This window comes from Vipera ursinii (genome assembly GCF_947247035.1).
Source record: "Vipera ursinii genome assembly, chromosome: 9".
NCBI classification, from domain to species: Eukaryota; Metazoa; Chordata; class Lepidosauria; order Squamata; family Viperidae; genus Vipera; species Vipera ursinii.
Genome location: NC_139523.1, coordinates 24,934,045 through 24,955,125, shown reverse-complemented (window position 1 = coordinate 24,955,125; position 21,081 = coordinate 24,934,045). Strand labels below are relative to the sequence as shown.

Here is a 21,081-nt window from a genome sequence, read left to right as displayed (position 1 = left end):
TCTGGGTGGCATCTGCCCCTCCCCAGCGGACCCAAGCAAAGGGCCACTTTGGGCAAGCCGGCTCCCCTCCCGGCCAGGCGCCTGGCCAGGGGGCTTCTGGCGAGGGGCTCGGCTCCGAATCTGCTGCGGGGAGCACCCAGCGAGCGGTCGGGCTGGACTGCCACGAAGCCCCGGGGCTCTGGAGAGTGGGGAGCGGGGACGGGGGCCGGATCCGCTCGGGGCTTTGGGCAGCACCGAGTGGGGCTCTGGCCAGGGATGATGGGCGGAGTAGTCCGAAGCAGCGCGCCAGAAGGGATGGCCACCATCTTGGCGCAAAGTGCCGAACGTCAGGAGCAAGGCGAGGCTGGGGAAGAAAAGCGACGCTCTTCGCCACTAAGAGGAAAAAAAGCGAGAAAAAGCAGAAATCGACCCAAAAGAAAAAGCAAATTAACCAGAATAGTCGGAAGGGTCAATTACGGGGGGGCGGAGTTGGGTCCCCACTTTGCCCCGCCTTTCTTCATCGCGATTGGTTTACAGTCGCTTTCTCGCCGAACTTCCGAGGGCGTTTGCTCCGCCTCTTTTGCGTCATTTTTCATCACAGACTCCTGCCCTCGCCTTTCCTAATATACATGCAGGGCCCAGAATCCTTTGCGGCCACCGATTCGGGAAAATACCAGGAGAAAAGCGGATAATTTCTCCCAAAAACGTCACAGAAAGAGACGCGGATCTAAAATTTTGTCGCGATGCTTCTTTTGGTTCCTCAATCCGTGTCTGGGCAAGCTCACTCTCACGTGAGAAAGTGTCTAGCAAGAGGGCGGCTGTGCCGGCAACGTTTCTCTGTAGCTTTGCGCAGTGGCAGTATCGTAGCCAATGAGGTTTATCCGAGGCGCGATTATTGCTAATTGAAAACTTTTCCCAATACCCCGCCTTGACGACTTGAAATATAGTCGGCAATGGCAATTTTTGACGGTCTCTACGGAGACTGACATTTCTTGGTTTCTAAAAATAGGAAAGAGCGGCGCCTGAGGCCTGCATCCATATGAGGTGGGAGCTGGCGACTGCGAGCCACTCCTCTTTCTGCCTTCCTTGTTTTCTTTACGTCTCCGGTCTACGCAATGCCCTACGTTCCGGCGCGCGTTTGGAACCGCGGCGAGAGCTTTGTAACAGCAGCGAACATACGCTCGAATGCGAGCTGTTTCCCATCCTTTTAGTTTGGCTTCCTTTGAACCCGGATGTGAGTTCAGACTCGCACGTGCGAAATGGCCTTGTGGCTTTCAACTCCCAGAATTCCTCAGCTGCTTCTAGCCACCCGCACTGGGAGAGAGGGGAATAGAACGGAGCTGTGGGGTCCTTGGGACTCTGAGGTTGGTTGTTGCCGACATTTCATTACCAAACTAGGTAACATCATCAGCCTTAGGTTAACACCTCACTCTCCTCTAGTGCTGATGCTGCCTACTTTGGTAATGAAACCAAGAAAAGCACCAAGACCATAGAGTAGGGGTCCCCAACCCCCGGTACGGGGCTGCGGAATGCCAGCAACCCATCCTGGGATGCAGGCAGCACAAAACCAGGTATTCTCGGGTCCACGGAAAAACCTTTCTCCATGGAAGCGGTCCTTGGTGGCCAAAAGGTTGGGGACCTCTTCCGTAGAGCACCAAGGACCCTACAACCCTCTTCCTTCCCCGACCCCCCCCCACTCCCTTCTAGCACTGGTGATGTTCCCTAGTAGTTGGGTCGTGGGACGTCTGCAAGAAACCCAGCTCGGAGAGCACCAAGCACGCCACAGTTCACCCTTGAGCTACAAATATTTTTTTCTATTGATAGAAAGGAACAGTAGACGTGTTTATCTTATTTACTATATTTGTGACCCGCCTGTGGGCACAGAGGGGGCATTGGGCAAAGAAAACATGCCCTCCCCCCGTGGCTGGTTGTGGTTTGGCATTGCAGATGTAGAAGTTTATAAATGTTGAACTTGCTTTGCAAGTAGGGAAGCTAATAGATTTTTTGTTTGTTTGTTTCTGACAAGCTTCGGTTACTCTGTTGAAAGCACCTGCTCAGTAAGGCAGAGTCACAAATTACCTTTATTGCCAGGAACAGAAAAACACGACAGCTTTGCAGGGCTGCAAAAAATGGAAGCAACCTGCAGGAGTGCTGGAGAAAGCTTTAATCATTCCCCCCCCCCAAATGTTTTGTTCAGGATAACCTGGGTGATTTGCAGAAAGTTTTTCCCTCTCCCGAGGGCTGTCTGACCATACACAGCATTGTGTCCGGTCTGCTTTTGTTCTGCTTCAATCCTAGCTGGGTGTTTTACTGTTGTCCTCGCCTTGAGCCATCAAGAGGAGCATCGGAGCGAGCAAAGCAGCCAGAAGGGAAAGGGCTGTTGGATCTGCAGTCTGTGAACCGCTTGGCTGCTGTTGGGTACAAATGTTTCTCCCCCTGCTTTAAAGTCCAAAAGGTTTGGGAGCAACTTGCAAGAGAGAAATGGCGACTTCCATGTGTTAAAAATGTAGAGCAACGGGAAAATTGCTAAGCACATTGATTTGTGCTTTAGATTGTAAGCCGCTCTGAGTCTTCGGAGAAGGGCGGGATATAAATGGGTGGTGCCCTCTGGAGCGGATAGGATAGCCTGGGGTTTCTCAGTCTTGGCAGCTTTAAGATGGGTGGACTTCAACTCCCAGAATTCCCCAGCACAGCCCATCTTCAAGTTGATTAGCATGCTGGCTGGGGAATTCTGGGAGTTGAAGTCCACCCATTTTCAAGCTCCCATGGGTGAGGAACAATTTTTCTACTTATCCTTTAATCTGAGTCTAAGAAGTCTCTGGTACTTTCACTTCTCAGCTTGTGATACTGAAAGAGAAAAGGCGGGGAAGCCATTAAACCGAAAGCTACTGCAGCTGCGCAAGGACTCTTGAAACCATGCTGCCCGGCTCTCCTACTGAGCCTCCGTAGCCTTCAAGGGGCAGGTAGACCCAGGAGTGCAGAACTTTTTATTTCCATAGAGTGTGTCCTGCTACCCCTGGCCAAAAATAAATCTCAGTGCAAATCCCATAACACGGATTTTTGTCTGACGTGAAAAAAGGAAGGGCTATTTTTAAAAGACAGTCTACCACACGGGAAGCGTTTTTTTAAAAAAAGTATGTGCTAAAACAGATCATAGGATGGCAGAAAATCTCTCTCTCTCTCTCTCTAAGTCCTGTTGAATACAAGTAGTCCTCAACTTACACCAGTTCTTACTGGCAACTGATTCATACTTATGATGACTTTCTGACAAGCAAAGTCAATGGGGGAATCCAGGTTCACTTATCAACCAGGTGATTAATTTAAGAACTGCAGTGATTCCCTTAACAAATGTGGTGGGAAAAGTCGTAAAATGAGGCCAAACTCACTTAACAAATTTCTCACTTAGCAAATTAAATTTTGGGATCAATTGTGGTCATAAGTTGAGGATCACCTGTATTTTGCACTTCTCTTTGGGTGGATCTGAAGCTGTTTCCTTTGTTGGTTCTCCTGTGGCAAGGAGATGCCACGTGGGGCTCAGAACCCTAACCCCCTCCCCGCCCTTCAGCTTTCTAACCCTGAGTGTTTTGACAGCAGATGGGAAGACTTAATTTATTTAAATGGAAAAAAGTGAAGGTGTTTAATTGAATTACATATATGTGTGGGGGAGGGGAGTGAAGTTTCTAATCCTATCAATGCATCATTAGCTCCTGGGTGATTAATGCTGACAAGTTAAAATAATTATCAGCAGCCTTTGCTTGCAGGCAGAATTTGCAGCTGTTGGGCAGAAACGAAACCGGTAATGATGCCAGATCCGTGCCAGGCGGAATCTCGTGGCTTTTTGGCAGAAAGACGGCCCTTTGCCAAGAGATTCCTAGAGGGATGGTGAGCGGAGAGCCAACGATGGATGCCATGGGTGGATTGAGAGTGAGCAGTGGGGTGCTGCAGAAGGAAGGGAGGAGAAGGATCTGGCGGGTGGTCAAAAAAGTCAGGAGGGCAGCTCTGCCAATGGAACCCGTAGCACTTCCAGAAAGCCCCCTTGCCAGTGGCGGGCAGCTGCTCTCCTCCCTCCCTCCCAGGATGGTTTTAAGACACTAAAAAAACAAGGTAGGTGTTAACTCTGTTGGCAAGGTATAAAATTTAATAAATAGGATTGGATTGTCTATACAAATAACAAATAACAGATAAATTATCATTTCAACAGTAGCACACAGTCATTTTCTTTGGACCATCAGCCAAATTCTTATCACCTCACACTTTGTAAGGAAATAATGGCTTGTGAAACCAAATTAAGGGTACAGTGATAACAATATTTTAAATCCTTTTGGTGCCAGAGCAGAAAGCTTTCTCCCTTTCAAGGCTGCTGCCAAATGCTCATTGCTGGCTGCTTCCTGGCCTTCTGCTTCTTGAGAGCAATTCTCTTTTAAGTGGGTTTCTTAGCCAAAGCTGCCCCTTCGAATTACTTTGATGCTGAATCCGGATCCTCTCCAGCTGCTGATATCTCCAGAATAATTCCCTTCACACGGCTGGGGCTTCCAACAGAGGTCAGCCTTGCTTATGAGCTGAGCTCACTTATAGATCCCTTTTGAAATTATTTTGAAATGATAACCAGTCTGGGCAGAAGGGGAGGCATGAATAAATAACATTCTTCTTATTTCATGAATACCGCTCACTTTAAACAATGGGTCTCCCCCCCCGCTTCCCTCCCGCCCCAAACATGATAATTTCAGGTCCAGGAAGATTAAAATAAATTACATAAATATAGCAGCCCTTTTGCAACACTGGGCTATCACAGTTTTCCACGAGGCACTTGAACGACTGCTTCTCCTGCCAGGGGAGAAGAGCCAAGGTGAGGCAAGAGGTTGCCTGGGTGCACAGAAGATTCGCCCGGAAGCTTCCGCACCAGGCGGTGAGCCTCGAGGTGGCTCTTTGAGGCGAGTAGAAGGACATAAATAAGACAAGTAATCCCTGAAAAGCCTGCTTGGGAATCCAAAGCGCTGCTCTGGATCATTTTGAGGTTAAGACTTCCTCCACCCTGGTGCCCTTCAGACACATGGGATGACAGCTCCCATCATCCCCAAGGCCTCTGCAGGTCACCATGTTGAGGAAAGCCTGCGACATACAGAGCAGTCTGCAGCTCCCCTGATCCTGGTTCTTCGGAAGGCAATTGGGCAGGACAGAAATGTCATTTACGGAGGAGTCGGTGTGGTTTTCGGCTGTTCTGATCTGGGGAGCCTTTGCTGGGCACAGCTGGCGGGCACAACGGCACCTGCAGGATCTAGCCTAGGTGGGTGGTGGCACGGAAGTGATGGTGGTGGTGGAAGTGGTGCTGGAGCTGGAAAATGTCCTCTTCCAGGAGACGCACAATGTTGAGGCCCACCGCTGCCTCCAGACACTTCGGGGACTGCTGGAAGGAAGGAAATGGGCAGAGATAATAAACCATCTGCACCCAAATGCCATTTCAGCCAAGTGACATTCTGCCTTCAAATACAGAGCCTCTGCAGGTAGCAGATCTGTAAAGGTGCCCAACCCACTTCAGAATTTAAGGTGACTGAATAAATTTGTGAGAGGCACCCATTCCATTAGACCAGGGGTCTTCGGACATGGCAACTTTAAGACTTGTGGATTTAAAACGCCCAGAATTCCCTAACCAGGACGCGTGGACCTCAAGTCCCACAATTCATGCTGGCTGAGGAATTCTGGGCGTTGAAGGCCACAAGTCTTAAAGTTGCCAGGTTTGGAGACTCTGCATTAGGCCGCTGGTTTTCAAACTTGACCCCTTTAAGACGTGTGGACTTCCAATTACAGAATTCCCCAGCCGGCATGAAATGTGAAAGTAGAAGTCCGCACATCCTGGCTGAGAAATTCTGGGTGTCCACAAGTCTTAAAGTTACCAAGTTTGAAAAACGCTGGATTAGACTCTGGGAGACTGAAAAAATCCAGAAAACAGTAAAAGAAATTAAATTCATCTAGGCAGGTAAGCTGGACTGAAAGAGTCAAAACAACAAACCACAGGCAAAGAATAAGGGCCCTTGCAGGTACCCCAGCAAATACATTCATGGAAGCCAAGGAAGCTGTTTGCTGGCCCAGGCAACAATCTGACTGCCAAAGTATCTTATTGATACTTATACAGGTGTGCATTTAGGAGGGTGTGTATTATCTGTGCACTAAGCTCAGTTCTGCAGCTCCTTGCCTGCCCAACCGAGAGAGGATGCTCCGAAGCAGTCGGGCACCTGCATGGCTCACCTGGACGCTGCTGTGGTTGAATCTCTGGATTGCTGCCTGGAACTGCTGGAGGTGGCTGGACTTCTGCCCATGGGGAGGTTTGTGCCTGATCTGAAGGAAAGAGCAAAGGAGTGAGCCAGGGCTGTCTTTCCCCGTCCCCCCCCCCATGTGGGAGGGGAGGGGGAGGGGCCCTCTCCGCAGGGCTGCACTTACGCAGGGGGCCAGAGCGTCCTTGAGTGGCTGTAGGAACTCCAGAATCTTGGAGGCGAGTTTGGAGAAGGGCGGCTCGCTGAGGTTCTGCAAGACGGGCACGACCAGGGCCAGCTCCGCTTCCACGGCCTCCAGCTTTTCCCATTTCTACCAAAAAAATATAATAATCTATTATTTGGGAATAGAGGTAACCACAGCTGAGCCCAAACTTTTTGTTGCTAAGTGAGACAAGAAAAGAAGCAAGCTCAGAGAGCACCAAGGACCCCTCGTGCCCAAACCACGCAATTCCAAGTCCTTGGGAGGCAACAAAATCTTATTATTTTTTACACTTGGGATATGGACCAAAGAGATCCACAGAGAACGTCCTCCCCGTGCCCCAAATCCTGGCCTGGGGGTCGGGCTGCCCCGATGCCATCCTTTGCTGGCATCTGTGCCCAGGTGCTGCTCTCCTTCCCCCTGCTTGGCTGGTGTCTGGGCTGCCCCAGGTCACTTACGCTTCTCAAGTGGTGCATTTTCCCCCGGGGGAAGCGGAGGTGGTGGCGGGTGCAGTTTTTCCAGGGTTCGCCCCCTTTGAACCTCTCGTCCTCCTGGAATTGGGAAAGGTTAAAATGTCAGAGAGAGAGAAGAAGCTGCAGGGCTGCCCTGGAAGCTCCCAGCCTGGGGGAGGTCTTGGGGGGGCGTGTGGCTGGCAGGCCTTCTCTGTCTGGCCTTTTGCCCTGGCCGGTGGGGCTCTGGGCTGCAGGGCGCTAGGTGGACCAGTCACAACGGTTGTCTTTGCAGGACCTTTCTAACCAGGGGAGCAATACATTTTATAAATAAAAATAAAGCACCTTCAGTGATTGTCAACGCCCAGGGCTGGGAGGGTCTCCCCAGTTGTCTGTCCCTCAGGGTCCATTCCTCTCGGGGCTCCACGGGGGCTCTGTCCAGGGTCTTCCCCCCAACCCCTCAGCCTGCAAAAGGGCCCCTCCCAAGAGCTTCCAGCTTTCTGAACCCTGACACTCCCCCATCCTCCCCAGCCTGAAGACGGCCCTCCTTATCTGCAGCTCCAGAGGGCGACTTACGTATCGGTTCCTGAGTTGCCTAAAGGCGTCCGAATGCTCTGGGATCTGGGGGAAATGGCAGGATCTGACCGGCCGACTCTGGACCCGGGGGGCTTCCAGTAGGATCACCAGGGCCAAGAGAATCAGCAGCCATTTCTGGGGACCTGAAGCAGAGGGGCAGTTAGAGGATGGGCAGCTCACTTCTCCAAAGCCAAACCTCTCCCTACTACTGAAACTCGCCTTCAACCGCCCAAAGCGGAGCATCTCAGGGCATCCATCCCTGAACCAGGATACCTCAAGTGGGCCAACCTACAGAAGGCATCCAAACTCTGGGACCCACGGCTGCCGCGGTATTGGAATTGGGCAAAATTGGGGCTGATTCTGGGCTGATGCACCATCCTGCCGTAACCATCGCCACCAAGGCTCCCTGCCAGATTCCCGCAAGTCCAAGACCAGCAAACAGGTACGTGGCTGCTACTCGGTGGGGGAGGGAGTGAGGGGTGCGTGTGAGAGGTACATTGGGGTCAGGGAGGGGCTTGGGGTGCACGAGAGGTGTGGCAAGGGTCAGGGAGGGCATGGCAGGAGGCGGGTCAGGGCTATGAGGTGTGAGGCACAAGGCAGGTATTGCAAGGGTTGGGGGGGACTGTGTAGGACCTCCAAAAGGAAGACTCGCTAATCCAGGGTCTTTTAAATCTTTGGAAAAAGCTCTGAAGGGGGCTGGCTCAGGAATTCTGGGAACTGAAGTCCACAGGTTGTAAAGGGGCCATAGTTGCCCATGCTTGTTTTAGAAGGACTGATGGATGCTGGTAACCCTTTTCTAATGAACGGGAGGAGGAACTTTCTGGAAGTTTTCCTCCCATCAGACTGGTGCATGGAAGGAAGTGATGCCAATACAAATTCTGAGGATATGCCAACTTTCAAATGCTACAGTTATCCCTCGCGTCGTTCAAAGATGCTAATAATGCCACAGGGCTGATTGTTGATTGCATAAAATGCTGAACGGCTACAACCTGGAAATTAATTCTAACATCTAAATGAAGCCTCCATATTCATCAGTCTACCTTCAGTACTAAACCTACAAAGAGAGGCAACCACGGGGTTTTACAACCCCTTGGAAGCTTCCTGTTCAGTAGGGCTTCTTGTCCACCCTTCATGTAGTTTAAATGGGTCAACATATCTCCATTCTTTTGCGGATGAGCCCTAAACAGCTTGCGTGTAAGGTGTATATGTGCACCCACACTGTCGCGAACATAAAGCCTTCGCAAAATGTCCCAACACTTAGCAGCAGACTCCTCACCACGAATATGGACAAGCTGCCGGTCATTCAGCGTCAGTCCAATAATGCAAAGTGCCTTTTCGTTGTTACGTTTAAACTCGTCTATCTATAAAGTCTATAAAGAGGCTAAGAAGGAAACAAAAAGACCAGAACGTGTCCTCTCTAGCAATTAAGCCCCAATAAGCAGGGATTAACCCCAGAAAAACAATCCGGTGGAAGACAATACTTTGATCAAAGCACTACCAAGAAGAAAACCACCCCCACCAGCCCTGTGAGGACGAACTGCTGTACACAGAGGGAGCAAGTCTCCCGCTCCTCATACTGGTGATGTTACGTAGCTGGGTAATGAAACGTTTGCAAAAGAAAAACAAAACAAACCCAACCTCAGGAACCACCGAGGACCCTGCAGAGCAGCCCAGAGCTACAGAGATTATCTTCTGGGAAAGGCAAAAGGCCTTGACGCCCAGCCCTCACCCCCTCACCCCAGAGCCGTTGGTCACTGCTTAGGGCTCCCATTATCTCTCTGGAAGTACATTGGCATTGGGAAGTTAGAATGCCCGACCCAGGAGGACGTGGGGGGGGGGGGAGGCAGCAGGGAACGGTCCTTGGGGGGTGGCAGGATCGGGACACCTGCCCTCCCTCAGGTCCCAAATCCCTCTGCGGGATTCTCCGCCTAATTTTGATCATTTATCACCAAGGAGAGAAGCGACTGAGTGTCCAGAGAGTTTTAACCCCAAAGTCAAGGTGAGGGTTACAATTCTGGGCCTCAACCTTTGACTTAACAACAGTTCATCCAAATTCAGACACTTGGCAACTGTTTTGTATTTATGATGGTCGCAGAGTCCCAGGGTCACGTGATCCCCTTTGGTGACCTTCTGACCGGCGAAGTGAATGGGGAGGCCAGATTCCCTTCACAGCCGTGTGACTGAGTTAACAACTGCACCGATTCACTTAACAACTGGGGCAAGGAAGGTCGTAAAATAGGGCAAAACACACAACAAATGTCATGCTTAACCACAGAAATTTTGGGTTCACTGCCTGTATTAGGTTCAGTTAGAAAATCACGGCCATCGCCTTCGCTCTTGGACCCCACCCTGGAAGCCCCCTTGTGCAGCGGCCCTCCCCCATCTGACACCCTTCAGTGGCTCCGTCCTCCACTCCCATAGTTTCCTCGGGCTTATGGCAGTTTTAGTTGAACGCATCTGGAAGACACCAGCTTGGAAAAGGACGTTTCGTTCAAATGAAAGGCAGTTCTTGTGAAGAGCGGATAAATAAACCCTAATTTAAAGAGTTACATACTGTTCTTATTAAACTTACTCAGCGGCTTTTAGATCTCTAGAATTCCCAGTGCTACCTGCTCTTTGCTGCAGAAAGAGAGAGAAGAATTTCCTGCCATTTGGGGGGGCCTTCGGCCAACGGCACGGGCCGCCCTCTCCGGCCGCTGGAGGGTCACATCCAGTTGGCCGGGGCTCCGGCCTTGCCGAGTGTGTTCCAAGCACGGATGTCCAAGCCAAGGAAGGAGCAGGCTCTGGGACCCACCACACCTTGACATGACCTCCTTGAGCCCCTGCACAACCCAAAGTCCAGGACTTCCTGAGGTCCGCCTCCATCTTCCCCAGACCTCCAAGAATTTGCGCCCACCATCCTGGCTGCAAAGGGGACCTCCAGAAAGCAGCTGCAGACTCACCTGCCCCTAAGGATGAGCTCCCGTGGTGAAGGGAGAAGGCTTCTGTGCTCAGGTCCATGCTCTTCTCGTCGGGTGGCCAAAATCCCAGCTAAGAACACCTGAGTCTGTCCTGGGCCTTCCATGTCTCCTCTTTTTATAGCACCCATCTTTTTTCAGTTTTCAGTTGGATACTGAAAATAAGCCAGTCCTGCAGGTGACGTTTGGAAAACAAGCCAGAGAAAATGAAAGTGAGCGATCTGGATGGGATTCCCAGGTGAGGTCATAGCTGGAGGAAGCCCTTTTCTTTTACAAAAGGTGGAGCCAACGGGAGGTGTGCCAGGTATGCAAGACGGCCCTGGCGTTTCCGCCCTTCTCTTCGCAAAAATGTGAAACTCCGGAGCCAGTTTGAGCAAGGCCGATGAAGCTTCAGGCAGGCCGAGGAGGGGGAGGATTGGACCTTGGCCAGCGGTGGAGGCCACCCAGCACGGAGGCCCCTTGCCTGCCCACTCTCCGGGCCAGGCTTCCAGCCCTGGCCGAGAGGGAAGCAAGAATCAATCAATCCGAATAGAGCTGGAAGGGACCTCAGAGGTCTTCTAGTCCAACCCCCTGCTCAAGCAGGAGACCCTATCCCATTTCAAGTAGGTGGTTGTCCACGCTCTTCTTAAAAAACTTCAGTGAGGAAGCACCCACAACTTCTAGAGGCAAGTAGTTCCATTGGTTAATTATCCTCACTGTTAGGAAGTTTCTCCTTAATTCCAGGTTGCTTCTCTCCTTGATGAGTTTCTATCCGTTGTTTCTGTCTTGCCTTCTGGTAGACTGCAGGGAACGTCTTCCAGGTCCCCTGCAGGCCAGCAAGCCCCCTGCCTTCTCCTGAGCGTGCTGGGACTTTAAACTGCTCCCCCTCACCCAAGCAGTAGAACAGAACATAATAACAGAGATGGACCTTGGAGGTCTAGTCCAGTTCTATTGCTTGGGTTGGGGGAAAACAGTTTAAAGGCCCAGCACCCCTAGGAGAAGGGGTTGGTCATTGGGGGCCTTCAGGGGACTTGGGAAGAAGCAGCCCAGCTGCTCCTGCGCTGCCCACTTGGGGGTTAGACCAGCTGTCCCTTGGGCTCCCAGCACCCTCCAGCCTTTCCAGATGGGCAAGGGCTGGTTGGTGCACCCCTTCTTCACCCTGACGCCATTCCTGTTCTTCAGGGATTGTTTTGAGAAAAAAGATACGGCTGTAATGGGTAGCGGACATTGTGCCCTAGTAGTTGGCACCCTCCTTGGGAGTCATAATGGGTGGGAGGAGCCACTGGCGGGTCTGGTCTCTGGGCCCAGGTGATAAGCTTGCCCATCCTCTGCTGGGGAGATCAGCTTCCAGGGTGCCCCCCTGCAATTTGGGGAGGTGGGTTGAGGGCCAAATGCTTGAGGAAGGGGGCAAAATGGCCCCAAAGAAGCATTAGTGATGTAATGTAACAGAGGTGATGTAACAGTCTACGTCTACGCTGGCTTGGACGTGTCGTGAGAATGGCTGATGGTTGGATTCCGAAAGACCTCCTGTATGGAGAACTAGTGCAGGGACAGCACCCCAGAGGGAGACCAGAGCTGCGATATAAGGACATCTGCAAGAGGGATCTAAAGGCCTTGGGGATGGACATTAGCAGCTGGGAAACCTTGACCTCTGATCGCTCATCCTGGAGGCTAAAGACGCAGCGTGGCCTTCTCCAATTCGAAGAGACACCTGTGCGGCAGGCGGAGGCACAGAGGCAGCCCCGGAACCAGCGAAACCTGGGGCTGGACAGGGGACAGATTGTATCTGCCCGCCGTGTGGAAGGGACCGCCACTCTCGCATTGGCCTTTTTAGCCACACCAGACGCTGCTTTAGGACCTCTTCCCAGAGCACGATACCATCGTCTCTCCAGACTGAAGGATGCCAATGCATGCAACGTCCAATGACGTAACAGTGATGTAACAGAAGTGTCCAACCTTGGGAACTTTAAGACTTGTGGATTTCAACTGTCAGAATTCCCCAGCCAGCTTCTGGGAGTTGAAGTCCACAAGTCTTAAAGTTCCCAAGGTTGCAAAATGTGATCATCTCCACATAATTTACTGCCTGTTGCTGTTTCCTCCAAAGGAGCCCCAGCAAATACCTGGGTGAAGGGCTGAGTCCCACCTTCCTCCTCCTCCTCCTCCTCCTGTTTCCAGGATTCCTCAGGAAGGGAGACTCCATGATCGACAAAGTCATCTCGAAAGGATTTCGGAATGCCGTTCGGATGTACCTTCCCAACGACCAGGCGCCCAGCCAATTGGCAGGGGTCCCACCAGCCTCACCTGTTGGGACACGGAGGTAAGGCAAGGTGGGCTCCTCCTGGCATGCAGGACTTCACCTGTGGAATTAATGGATTCCGGACTTCTATTTTAAGCCGAGGATGGACAGCTGCCCATCCAGAGGGCACCTTCCCCAGGTGGCAGTGTGGCCTGGATCGCCATTAAGGGTCTTTCCAGCTGCCCTTCATTAAGCGCACGGGGAATCCGGTAAATGGGTACTGGTGGATCCATCAGGACGGGAAGAAAAGTAAGTGATCTGTAAGGATCTTTCAGGTAATCCTCAACATATGCCCTCAACTGAGCCCCAAAATTCTGTTGCTAAGCGAAACATTTTGTTAAGGGAGTTTTGCCCCATTGTATGACCTCTCTTGCCACAGTTGTTAAGTGAATCACAGCGGTCGTTAAGTTAGTAACACAGTTGTTAAGTGAATCTGGTTTCCCCACTGACTGATCACATGACCCTGGTATCCTGTGATGGTCATAAAAATGAGTCTGTTGCCAAGTGGTTGAATTTTGACCACGGGGATGCTGTGACGGTCGTTAAGTGTGAAAAACGGCCATGAGTTATTTTTTCAGTGCCGTTGCAGCTTTGAAAGATCACTAAACGAACCATTGTAAACCGAGGGTTACCTGCATTAGTACCAACCATGGAGGGCGGGGCCCCTTCTTCCAGGGTGACCCCGTTTCACCCGGACCAAGCGAGGCAGGTCAAAGCCAGGGCTTTGGCAGAAGGGGGGCCTGGCACCTCCTCTGCCCAGGCACCCAAGGGGTTGGCCTGGGTAGAGGTCAAATCAACCGTGTTTCCCATGCTGGCCTGGGGAATTGAGGTGGGGGGCTGGGACCATGAAAGGCATCCCGTAGCTGTGCAGCCCTGGAGGCAGAGAGGCAGTCGGGGATTCCTCCTACAATTGTTGAGCACCTTTTGGGATCCAGGAAGAAGGGCTCCAAAGGGATCCCTGTCTGCGGGGGGGGGAATAGACCCCTCCCCCTCCCCCTTCCTCTGTCCTGGTGGGCATGTTGGACCACCCTGTCTGCCTGCTTCCCTTCCGCTTTCTCCCCCTGAACCAGGAAGGGCCCGGGGATGGGCCGGAGGCAGGATCCGTCCACTCCTGTCCCCACCAAAAGCACCTTAGGGGCCTCTTCGGGAGAAGCGTTTTGTGGGCGGACCTGTCCAGATGTGGGCCGGGGGCCAGTTGTTGGATCAGCTGCCCCCCCGGCTGATGTAGACACCCCTGTGGCCGGTGGGGCCCCCACTCCAGGTGCCTTTCAACCACCATTTTGAGGTTTGTTCATTGGCGTTCCCAGTTCGGTTGCCTCCGCCTCTTCCTTCCAGGGCAAACCTCTTAGAGATGCCCACCACGGAGTCACTCAGCCCACCCCCAGATTAAGCGGAGCGGTTGATCTGCTAGTGCCGTCCTTCCCTAAACGGCATCGATCCTGGAGCTGTTTGCAGGGAAACTGGGAGAGGGAAAGGTGACCCGAACTCCAGCTGAAGGAGAAAAAGCAGAGGAAAAAAATCCAGCTTTATTTCCACTCAGCAGAATTGCCTCTCGGCCTCTGGCAAGCGGTTTCGGTGAAGCCGCATCTGGACATTGCTGGACATTTGATTCCCTTTGCGAAACGAGCAGTTGGGGCATACAGGTGGTCCTTGACTTATGACAATAGAATCCAAAATTTCTGTTGCTAAGTGAGACAGTTGTTGTGAGTTTTGCCCCATTTTACGACCTTGCTTGCCACAGTTGTTAAGTGAATCACTGCAGATGTTAAGCTAGTCACACAATTGTTAAGTGAATCTGGCTTCCCCATTGAGGTTGCTTGTCCGAAGGTCGCAAAAGGGGATCACGTGATCCTGGGACGCTCTGACTGTCATAAATGTGAATCAGTTGCCGGACCTCTGAATGGGAATCACGTGGCCACAGGGATTCTGTAATGGTCGTAAGTGTGGAAAACGGTCGTAAGTCCCCTTTTTCAATGCTGTTGTAACTTCGAACGGTCATTAAATAAATCGTTGTAAGTTGAGGACTGCCAGTGCAGCTTTTTTCTCCTATGGGAAACATTGTGCCATTTTCCCCCTGCTTTCTAGAATATTTTCTTCCTGGTTTCCCTCCCTCCTGGCTGCTCCGTGCCCCCCTTTGATGCCAGCTCTTTGGTCTGGAGAGGGACCAAACCCTCTTGGCCCGTCTGGTCATGACTCATCCAGTAGCTGACCGGTCATGTAAACAAAGCCTCTCTGGAGCTGTCCAGAAAGGTCACTTTCTGCTGGACAGGAGGCCCCCCTCCCCCCCTCCCCCTGCACCCTGTCTTTGGCCTTCCTAATAGGCCGAGTCCGTGGCCAGAGCAGACGCAAGGCCAGCTGAAGGCAAAGCTGCTCCATGGAGAGTTGTCCACAGTTAACCCGTTGAAGCCCAGGCGCCTGAAAGTGGCCACTCCCTAAAATGAAAGCATCCCTGCCTCTTGCAGGCTTTTTGTCAGGAAAAGGGCTGAGCCGAGAGCGGAGCTGGCCGGCATCTCTCTTCCGCACCTGCTGGGACTCTCCGCCTCCACACAGCCCCTGGTTTATTTTCACTTTCATTCCTTTTCTGTTCTTATTTTGACATTTGTAAATCATTTCCTTTCCGTGTTATTGTTGCAAGGTGCCCAGAGTAGCCCCACGCTGAAACGGGCAGGCGGCAAATAGATGAATAGAGTCCTGGCAGTTTATTATTATTATTATTTAAGGCCCCCGGCAGCCCCTGCAATCTCCCCATTCAAGTAATGGGAAGAGCTGGGTTCAAATCCTTGTGCCGCCCTGAAAATTGCTGGGTGGCCTTAGAGCGTTCCCCCTCTTTCAGATTGCTGCCTCACAGGATCGTTGTGCGGATAAGCTGGCGGCCTCTCCTGCTGCTGCCAGGTTGTGAAGGCTGCTCTCTGCCACGAAGCCTTCGGGTGTCTTGCCACCGGTGCTGAGAATCACTCTCCTGTGTTTGGCATCCAGAAGGGGCCAAGAAAAGGGCTGCCAGGGCCTCGTGCGGCATGGTGCCACGACACCAAGGCTGCGACTGGGCGGTGGCAGCTGGAGGGTGGCAGCTGCGAGGAGAAACCCCCCCCTTCCCAATGCTCTTCCAGACTCTCCCAGCTGCCTCCGCTAAGTGCAAAGCTTTTAACGCTCTTTGACTTTCCTGATGGGAGCTGCACACTTTCCCCCCTCAAGGTCTCTGATTTATGCCAGCCACAACTTGGCAAGCAGAGCCAGCAGGGAAGGGGAGAGAAGGCAGAAAGGCCGGGATGGGCCACAATCTGCTCTGGGCCGTTCCTGCATCCAGCCCCCCCCCCCCCGATCTTTGGGTTAATTTATTTATTTTATTTTATTTATTTAGATTTATATACCGCCCTTTCCCGAAGGACTCAGGGCGGTTTACAGGGCATTTAAAAGAAAATCAATACAAACGTTAAAACAAATTAAAAAAGATTAAATAAAACCCTGAGAAATATAAAAAAACCCAGTTAAAATTAAAATTAAAAAATTCTCAGCCTGGGCCAGAGAGCTCGAAGAGCCAGGTCTTCAGGTCCTGGCGGAATGAACGGAGGTCGGGGGCAGTCCTCAGCTCCACAGGCAGCTGGTTCCACAGGGCAGGCGCACCCACTGAGAAGGCCCTCCCCCTGGGTGTTAATGTGGCTGACCAGCTCCTAAATCTTTTCAGAGCCTGTTTTCCAGATTGCTGAAAGGGAAGCCGCTCCAGAGAGGCCAGGTGTGGCACTGCCACGCTTTATTTATTTATTAGCTGCCCATCTTATTGCACAGCAACTCTGAGTGGCTTAGAACACTAAAATTGTATAAAACCCAGTAATATAAATACAATACTAAAAAAAAGCAACCTAGCTTAAAAAATGGGGAGGGAGGGAGGATGATGAGAAGGGGGGTGTTGTTAGCCTATCAACCATCCCCAGCGTGAGGCCCCCTCCGTTGGAGTCCGGGAAGCCTGAGCGGGGATTGGGGGGCTGCCAGAGGCTGCCAGCTGCTTCTGCTTGGCTCTGCGGTTCCTCTGGCCGGCTGCCGTCCCCAAAGTTCTGCCGGTCAGTGGCCGGAGGTGGGATGCAGCGAAGGGGAGGCCCTGGCTGCTGAGGGCACCCAGGCCGACCGGGGCAGAATGTCCCTTGGGCGAAGGGCCCTGTTGTCTTGGCAGATGTTCTGGTGCGCCCTGGCAGCTGGGAAAGTCGGCCTTTCAGGGCCCCAGAAAAGGGACCCCAAATTGCAGTTTCCAAGAGAGGGGAGGCCCCAAAGCAGCCTGTCAAGGAAGGCGGCAACCCGGGTCAATCTTGGTTGTGAAAAGGGCAAACTCAGCTGCCAAGGCAGGGGGTGGGGTGACCCCTTCTCCCCTCCCCATTCCAGCCCCCCATTACTATAGCTGAGGGGGGCCCTCCAGTGCAGCCACTTAATCAGGGCCCCCAGCCTCTCCGTGGCAGCCCCTGGGCTGCTAAGGGAGACTGAGGAGACATTAGTGACCCCGTGGCCCAGATTAATCCTGCCTGGGGAGGCTTGGCGGATGGGCCAGGCTGAGTTTGCAGAGGAAAGGGGGACAAACTGGGACCCTCCGTGGCCAGGCAAGGGGGGGGTCTCCCTTGGCAATGTAACGAGGGGCTCCAGCCCCAAATTGAGGGATTGAAGGGGGGGTGTCTGAGTCTCATCCAAGGAAGCTGACGGGCTCAGATACCCATGGATAATTTACAGATCAGAAGGGGCTGCAAAGCTGCCCGCCATTTCCTTCCCCCACTTTGCTGGAGGCTTTCACCGTCTTCCTAGAAAATGCAATTCGCTCATGGGGATCCTTGCCACTGAAAGGAGGAGCGCTGGCGAGGGTGGGCTTCGCGGGGGAGAGGTGGGGGGCCGGGATGTGCACATGTGTGCAAGCGTGCATCTCTCTCTCTCTCTCTCTCTCTCCCCTGGGTTGAGTCTGTGCGGATAAAAGAACTAAGCTTGGTATCGGAGGAGCACCAAATGGAGCGTGCCAAGTGCTTCGCCGCCTCCAGGATGGCTCACCTGTTCTGCACTTGGTTGGCAAGTCTGGGCAGGGTTTTGAGAGGCTTGTGGGGTCGCTCAAGGACCCCCCCCCAAAAAAAACATTGCTGGCTTCTTGACTATTCAGGCAGGACCAGGCCTTGCGGGGAGCGAATTTACTGCTTGCCAATAAGTCATAAGGACTAGGAATCTGATTTCTGGGGCAGTTGTTTAAAGGGCCCCTGAATTGGGTTAGTTAGAGCATAGAATCGTGGGGTCGGGACCTTGGAGGTCTTCTAGACCAACCCCCTGCCCAGCCAGTTCCTAAAAGAGTCGTTGCACGGGGCAATTCAAGGAGGGCCAGAGGCCTGTGGCGAGCAGCCTCTTCCGGTGGCCGCTTGGCAAAGCCTGTCCTTGGCAGCCTTCCCTCCAGTGCGGGCCAAGGATTCCCCCGTCACCCAGCTCGGCATCTGGTGAGGTCCTCAAAACTGCTCCAGCTGCCCTGCTGCTTGCGAGTGTGAAAGGAAAAGTTACCAAGAGGTGCTGCTTCTTGGAAGCAGAGCCATTTCAGTGGAAATCCGGCCGGCCCCTCCCTGTGATGGCACGCAGGAGGCATCTTCCGGAGGGCGTTGGGATCAGTCCAGAGCTTTAGGAGGTTTTTGAGCAGTTTTTTCCTCGAATTGTTGTTTTATGATGATGTTTTCATTTTATGTGGATTTTATTTCTACTGTGGATATTTAAGCTGTTCTCCCCCTCCCCCCATTGTGTTAAGTGCTGAGATTCTGATTGAAACAGGATGCAAACGTAATAAATAAATAAAGGCTGCCTGGTGAGACCATGAGACCCCCACCGGAAATCCAGATTGTCCAGGGATTAGCTGCAAATGTTTTATGATTGTCTCAAAGGGATTCTTCTCCACCTGCGGTATGCAAAACCCCCCAATGTTGAAGTGGGCAGCTTTGGGGAGGACTGCAGACACAGGGGGTACTGTTCTGCCCCAGGCCTTCCCAGAGAAATCCCCCCCTCACTGTGCCCCCCCATCCTCAGTGAGGATGCCCTTCACAAGGCCGGGGCGGCGTTTCCATCATGGGACTGGTGGCGTCCAGGACACCCCCAGGCTGAGTCCGGAGGGGGCCTCCTGGTGCCCCCATCAGAAGTACAGGGGGGCCTTGACTGGCAACTGCTTGTAAGTCATGATGGTGGTAAACAAATCACTGCTGTTGTAAAATGAATCCACGGTCGTTAAGCAAACCCGCTGTTTGCTATGGGGCATTTTTGCTGAAAACAGGAAGCAAATGCTAGTTTGGGGCAAAAATGTTGTAAATTGTGGTCACATGACCATGGTACATTGCAAATGGCCATCAATGCAGTCACATGAAGCTGTCTGTCATAACTTTGGAACCAGATCATTTTGGGGGGGTGGGCACCCTGCCAGGTGGGTTGAGTTCACACAGTTCGCACTCCCGGGAGAATTTAAATCTGTTGGGAGGCCCTTCCACACCTTTTGGCAGGTGGGTGTCTGTCACTCTGCCGGTGCCAGGAAGGGGCGGCTGGAGGACCCCAGACTTCCCTTCCGGGTCTGCGGAGGAGCACCTGGTGCTGGCTGGCTGGGCTTCCCTGGGGTGCGTTGGCTTGCTCACCTGCCTGCCAGCCCCCAACGTCCCTCACTTGGGGGTTGCCGCTGTTAACAAGGCTGCTTGCCTGTTTTCTCTGATTTGACAAGTGGGGGGAGGTCTGTCCACGGCTGCCAAGAGGGGGAGTTCCTGGGAGGTGCAGAATTCAATTTATATGCAAATGTACCTGCCAAAAATTTTAAAAAGTAAAGAATTAGTGGGGTTTGCCTGACGGGATCGGCTGGAATGTAAAGGGACAGAACACGTGTAGGTGGAGATGGGGAGAAATGGGGGTGAGTGGGGGCAACAGCAGCCTTCCTCAGCCTTCCTCAGCTCAGTTGGTTGTCTGAAATCTCACGGGGGGGGGGCGTTGGAGCCCCAGGAGCTAAAACAGCAGAACAAGAGAAACTCCCATGTGGGGCTGAGCGAAGCGCCGGTTTCCTTCCACACCGTTAGGGGCTGTCTTCAATCAAATAACGTTTTGCCTATCGTGTGAACCTGGCTTCCCAAATGCCTTTTTCCACCAACCCCGCTGAGCTTCCTTCTGTTTGCCTCCTTTAGCGGCATCTGGCCAGTGTTGCATCTAGAGGACTGCCCCCGCCCCCTGAAAATGGGGAAGATGCCTCTCTCCTCTTCTAAGGTCAATTCCCATGGCCCCAAAGGAGCAACTGCCCTTTTGCAGGGGTCAAAGGAGGGGAGCAGTGGGGAGGGGGAGGGAGGGGGAGGGACCCTCCTTGAGTCCGTGGCTGTTTTTCCTTTTATTTTCACCTTCATTGATTTAGCTGCCTTTCCTTGACACTTTTGCTTTAAGCGCTGTTTTTAAAACATGGAAATGGAATGAATGAATACAAATGAGTCTGTGGTCTCCTCTAAAAGGGGGGGCTCGACTAAGCTGGCCGCAGCTTCCCTTGATGGGAATGCAGGAGGGAGGGGCCGTCTCTGACGCACCAGGCAGCCAGGGTGGGTGGGTGGGTGGGCAGCAGGGATTAGAGGTGGCCCAGAGCTGCACCTGTTGGGTTGCATCCAAGACGCTGCTGCGGGCCTCAGCTTATGCTGGGGTGGGGGTGGGCAAACGCTCATTCTTTCCCCCCAGACCCACCTATAGCCGGAGGCTGTGCCCCACAGGTGAGCCCCCCCTGCCCTTCCCCGCCACCGCCAGAATCCGAAATGGTGCCCTTTGGCTGTATTTCCAAGGAATCTGGGTGCTTATTAGTTTCCATCAGCTTCGCCCAAGTCTATTAACATCCAATTACACAGCCAGGAGGACAAGGCTGGGGCTGCAGGCCTGGGTCCCCCCTCCCCGGAAGAAAAGGCAGGTGGAGGAAGCAGGCTCAGCCCACAGACTCTCTCCTTCCCTCCCATCACTCTGGGGGCCCCTCTGCACAGCCAGGCGGCTTTCGGCCTCCCTCCCCTCACAGTTCTAAGTATCTCTGGGGGGGGGGGGTCAGGCAGTTTCCCCCTCCCTTTGGGGAGGTGCAGCCAGAGAAGCAGGGGCAGGTTCCCAGGTAACCCCCCCCCTGTGATTTGGCTGCTGTTGAGGGCTATGCTTCCCCCTCCTCTCCTGCGATTAGAGGGGAGGGGAGGGCTCTTTCCTCCCCCCTCCCTTGTAGGGTCTGTCTTCAAAATGCCTCCAGCGTCTTCAGGCACAGCCAACAAGGGGGGGGCGCCATCTGGAAGCCTTCTCAGCTCTGGCAGACAGCTGGGCAGCAGGTGGGCCCCTCAGGTGGACCCTCCTCCGCTCTGCCTTTAAGTTTGGGACCGAAAGGGGGGTCCACGCTGGGCACCCG

General features: G+C 53.0%; 1 protein-coding gene across 1 annotated transcript; it reads right to left on the bottom strand.

The window, feature by feature from the left end:
• Nucleotides 1–5,254: 5,254 nt before the first annotated feature.
• On the bottom strand, nt 5,255–10,472 carry LOC310644358 (interferon lambda-2-like; the record flags this gene model as incomplete). Its single annotated transcript, XM_083369249.1, has 6 exons — nt 5,255–5,383; nt 6,223–6,312; nt 6,415–6,558; nt 6,906–6,998; nt 7,473–7,615; nt 10,415–10,472. The coding sequence occupies 6 exons, from the start codon at nt 10,470–10,472 to the stop codon at nt 5,255–5,257; spliced, it is 657 nt and encodes a 218-aa protein (XP_083225375.1).
• Nucleotides 10,473–21,081: the final 10,609 nt, after the last annotated feature.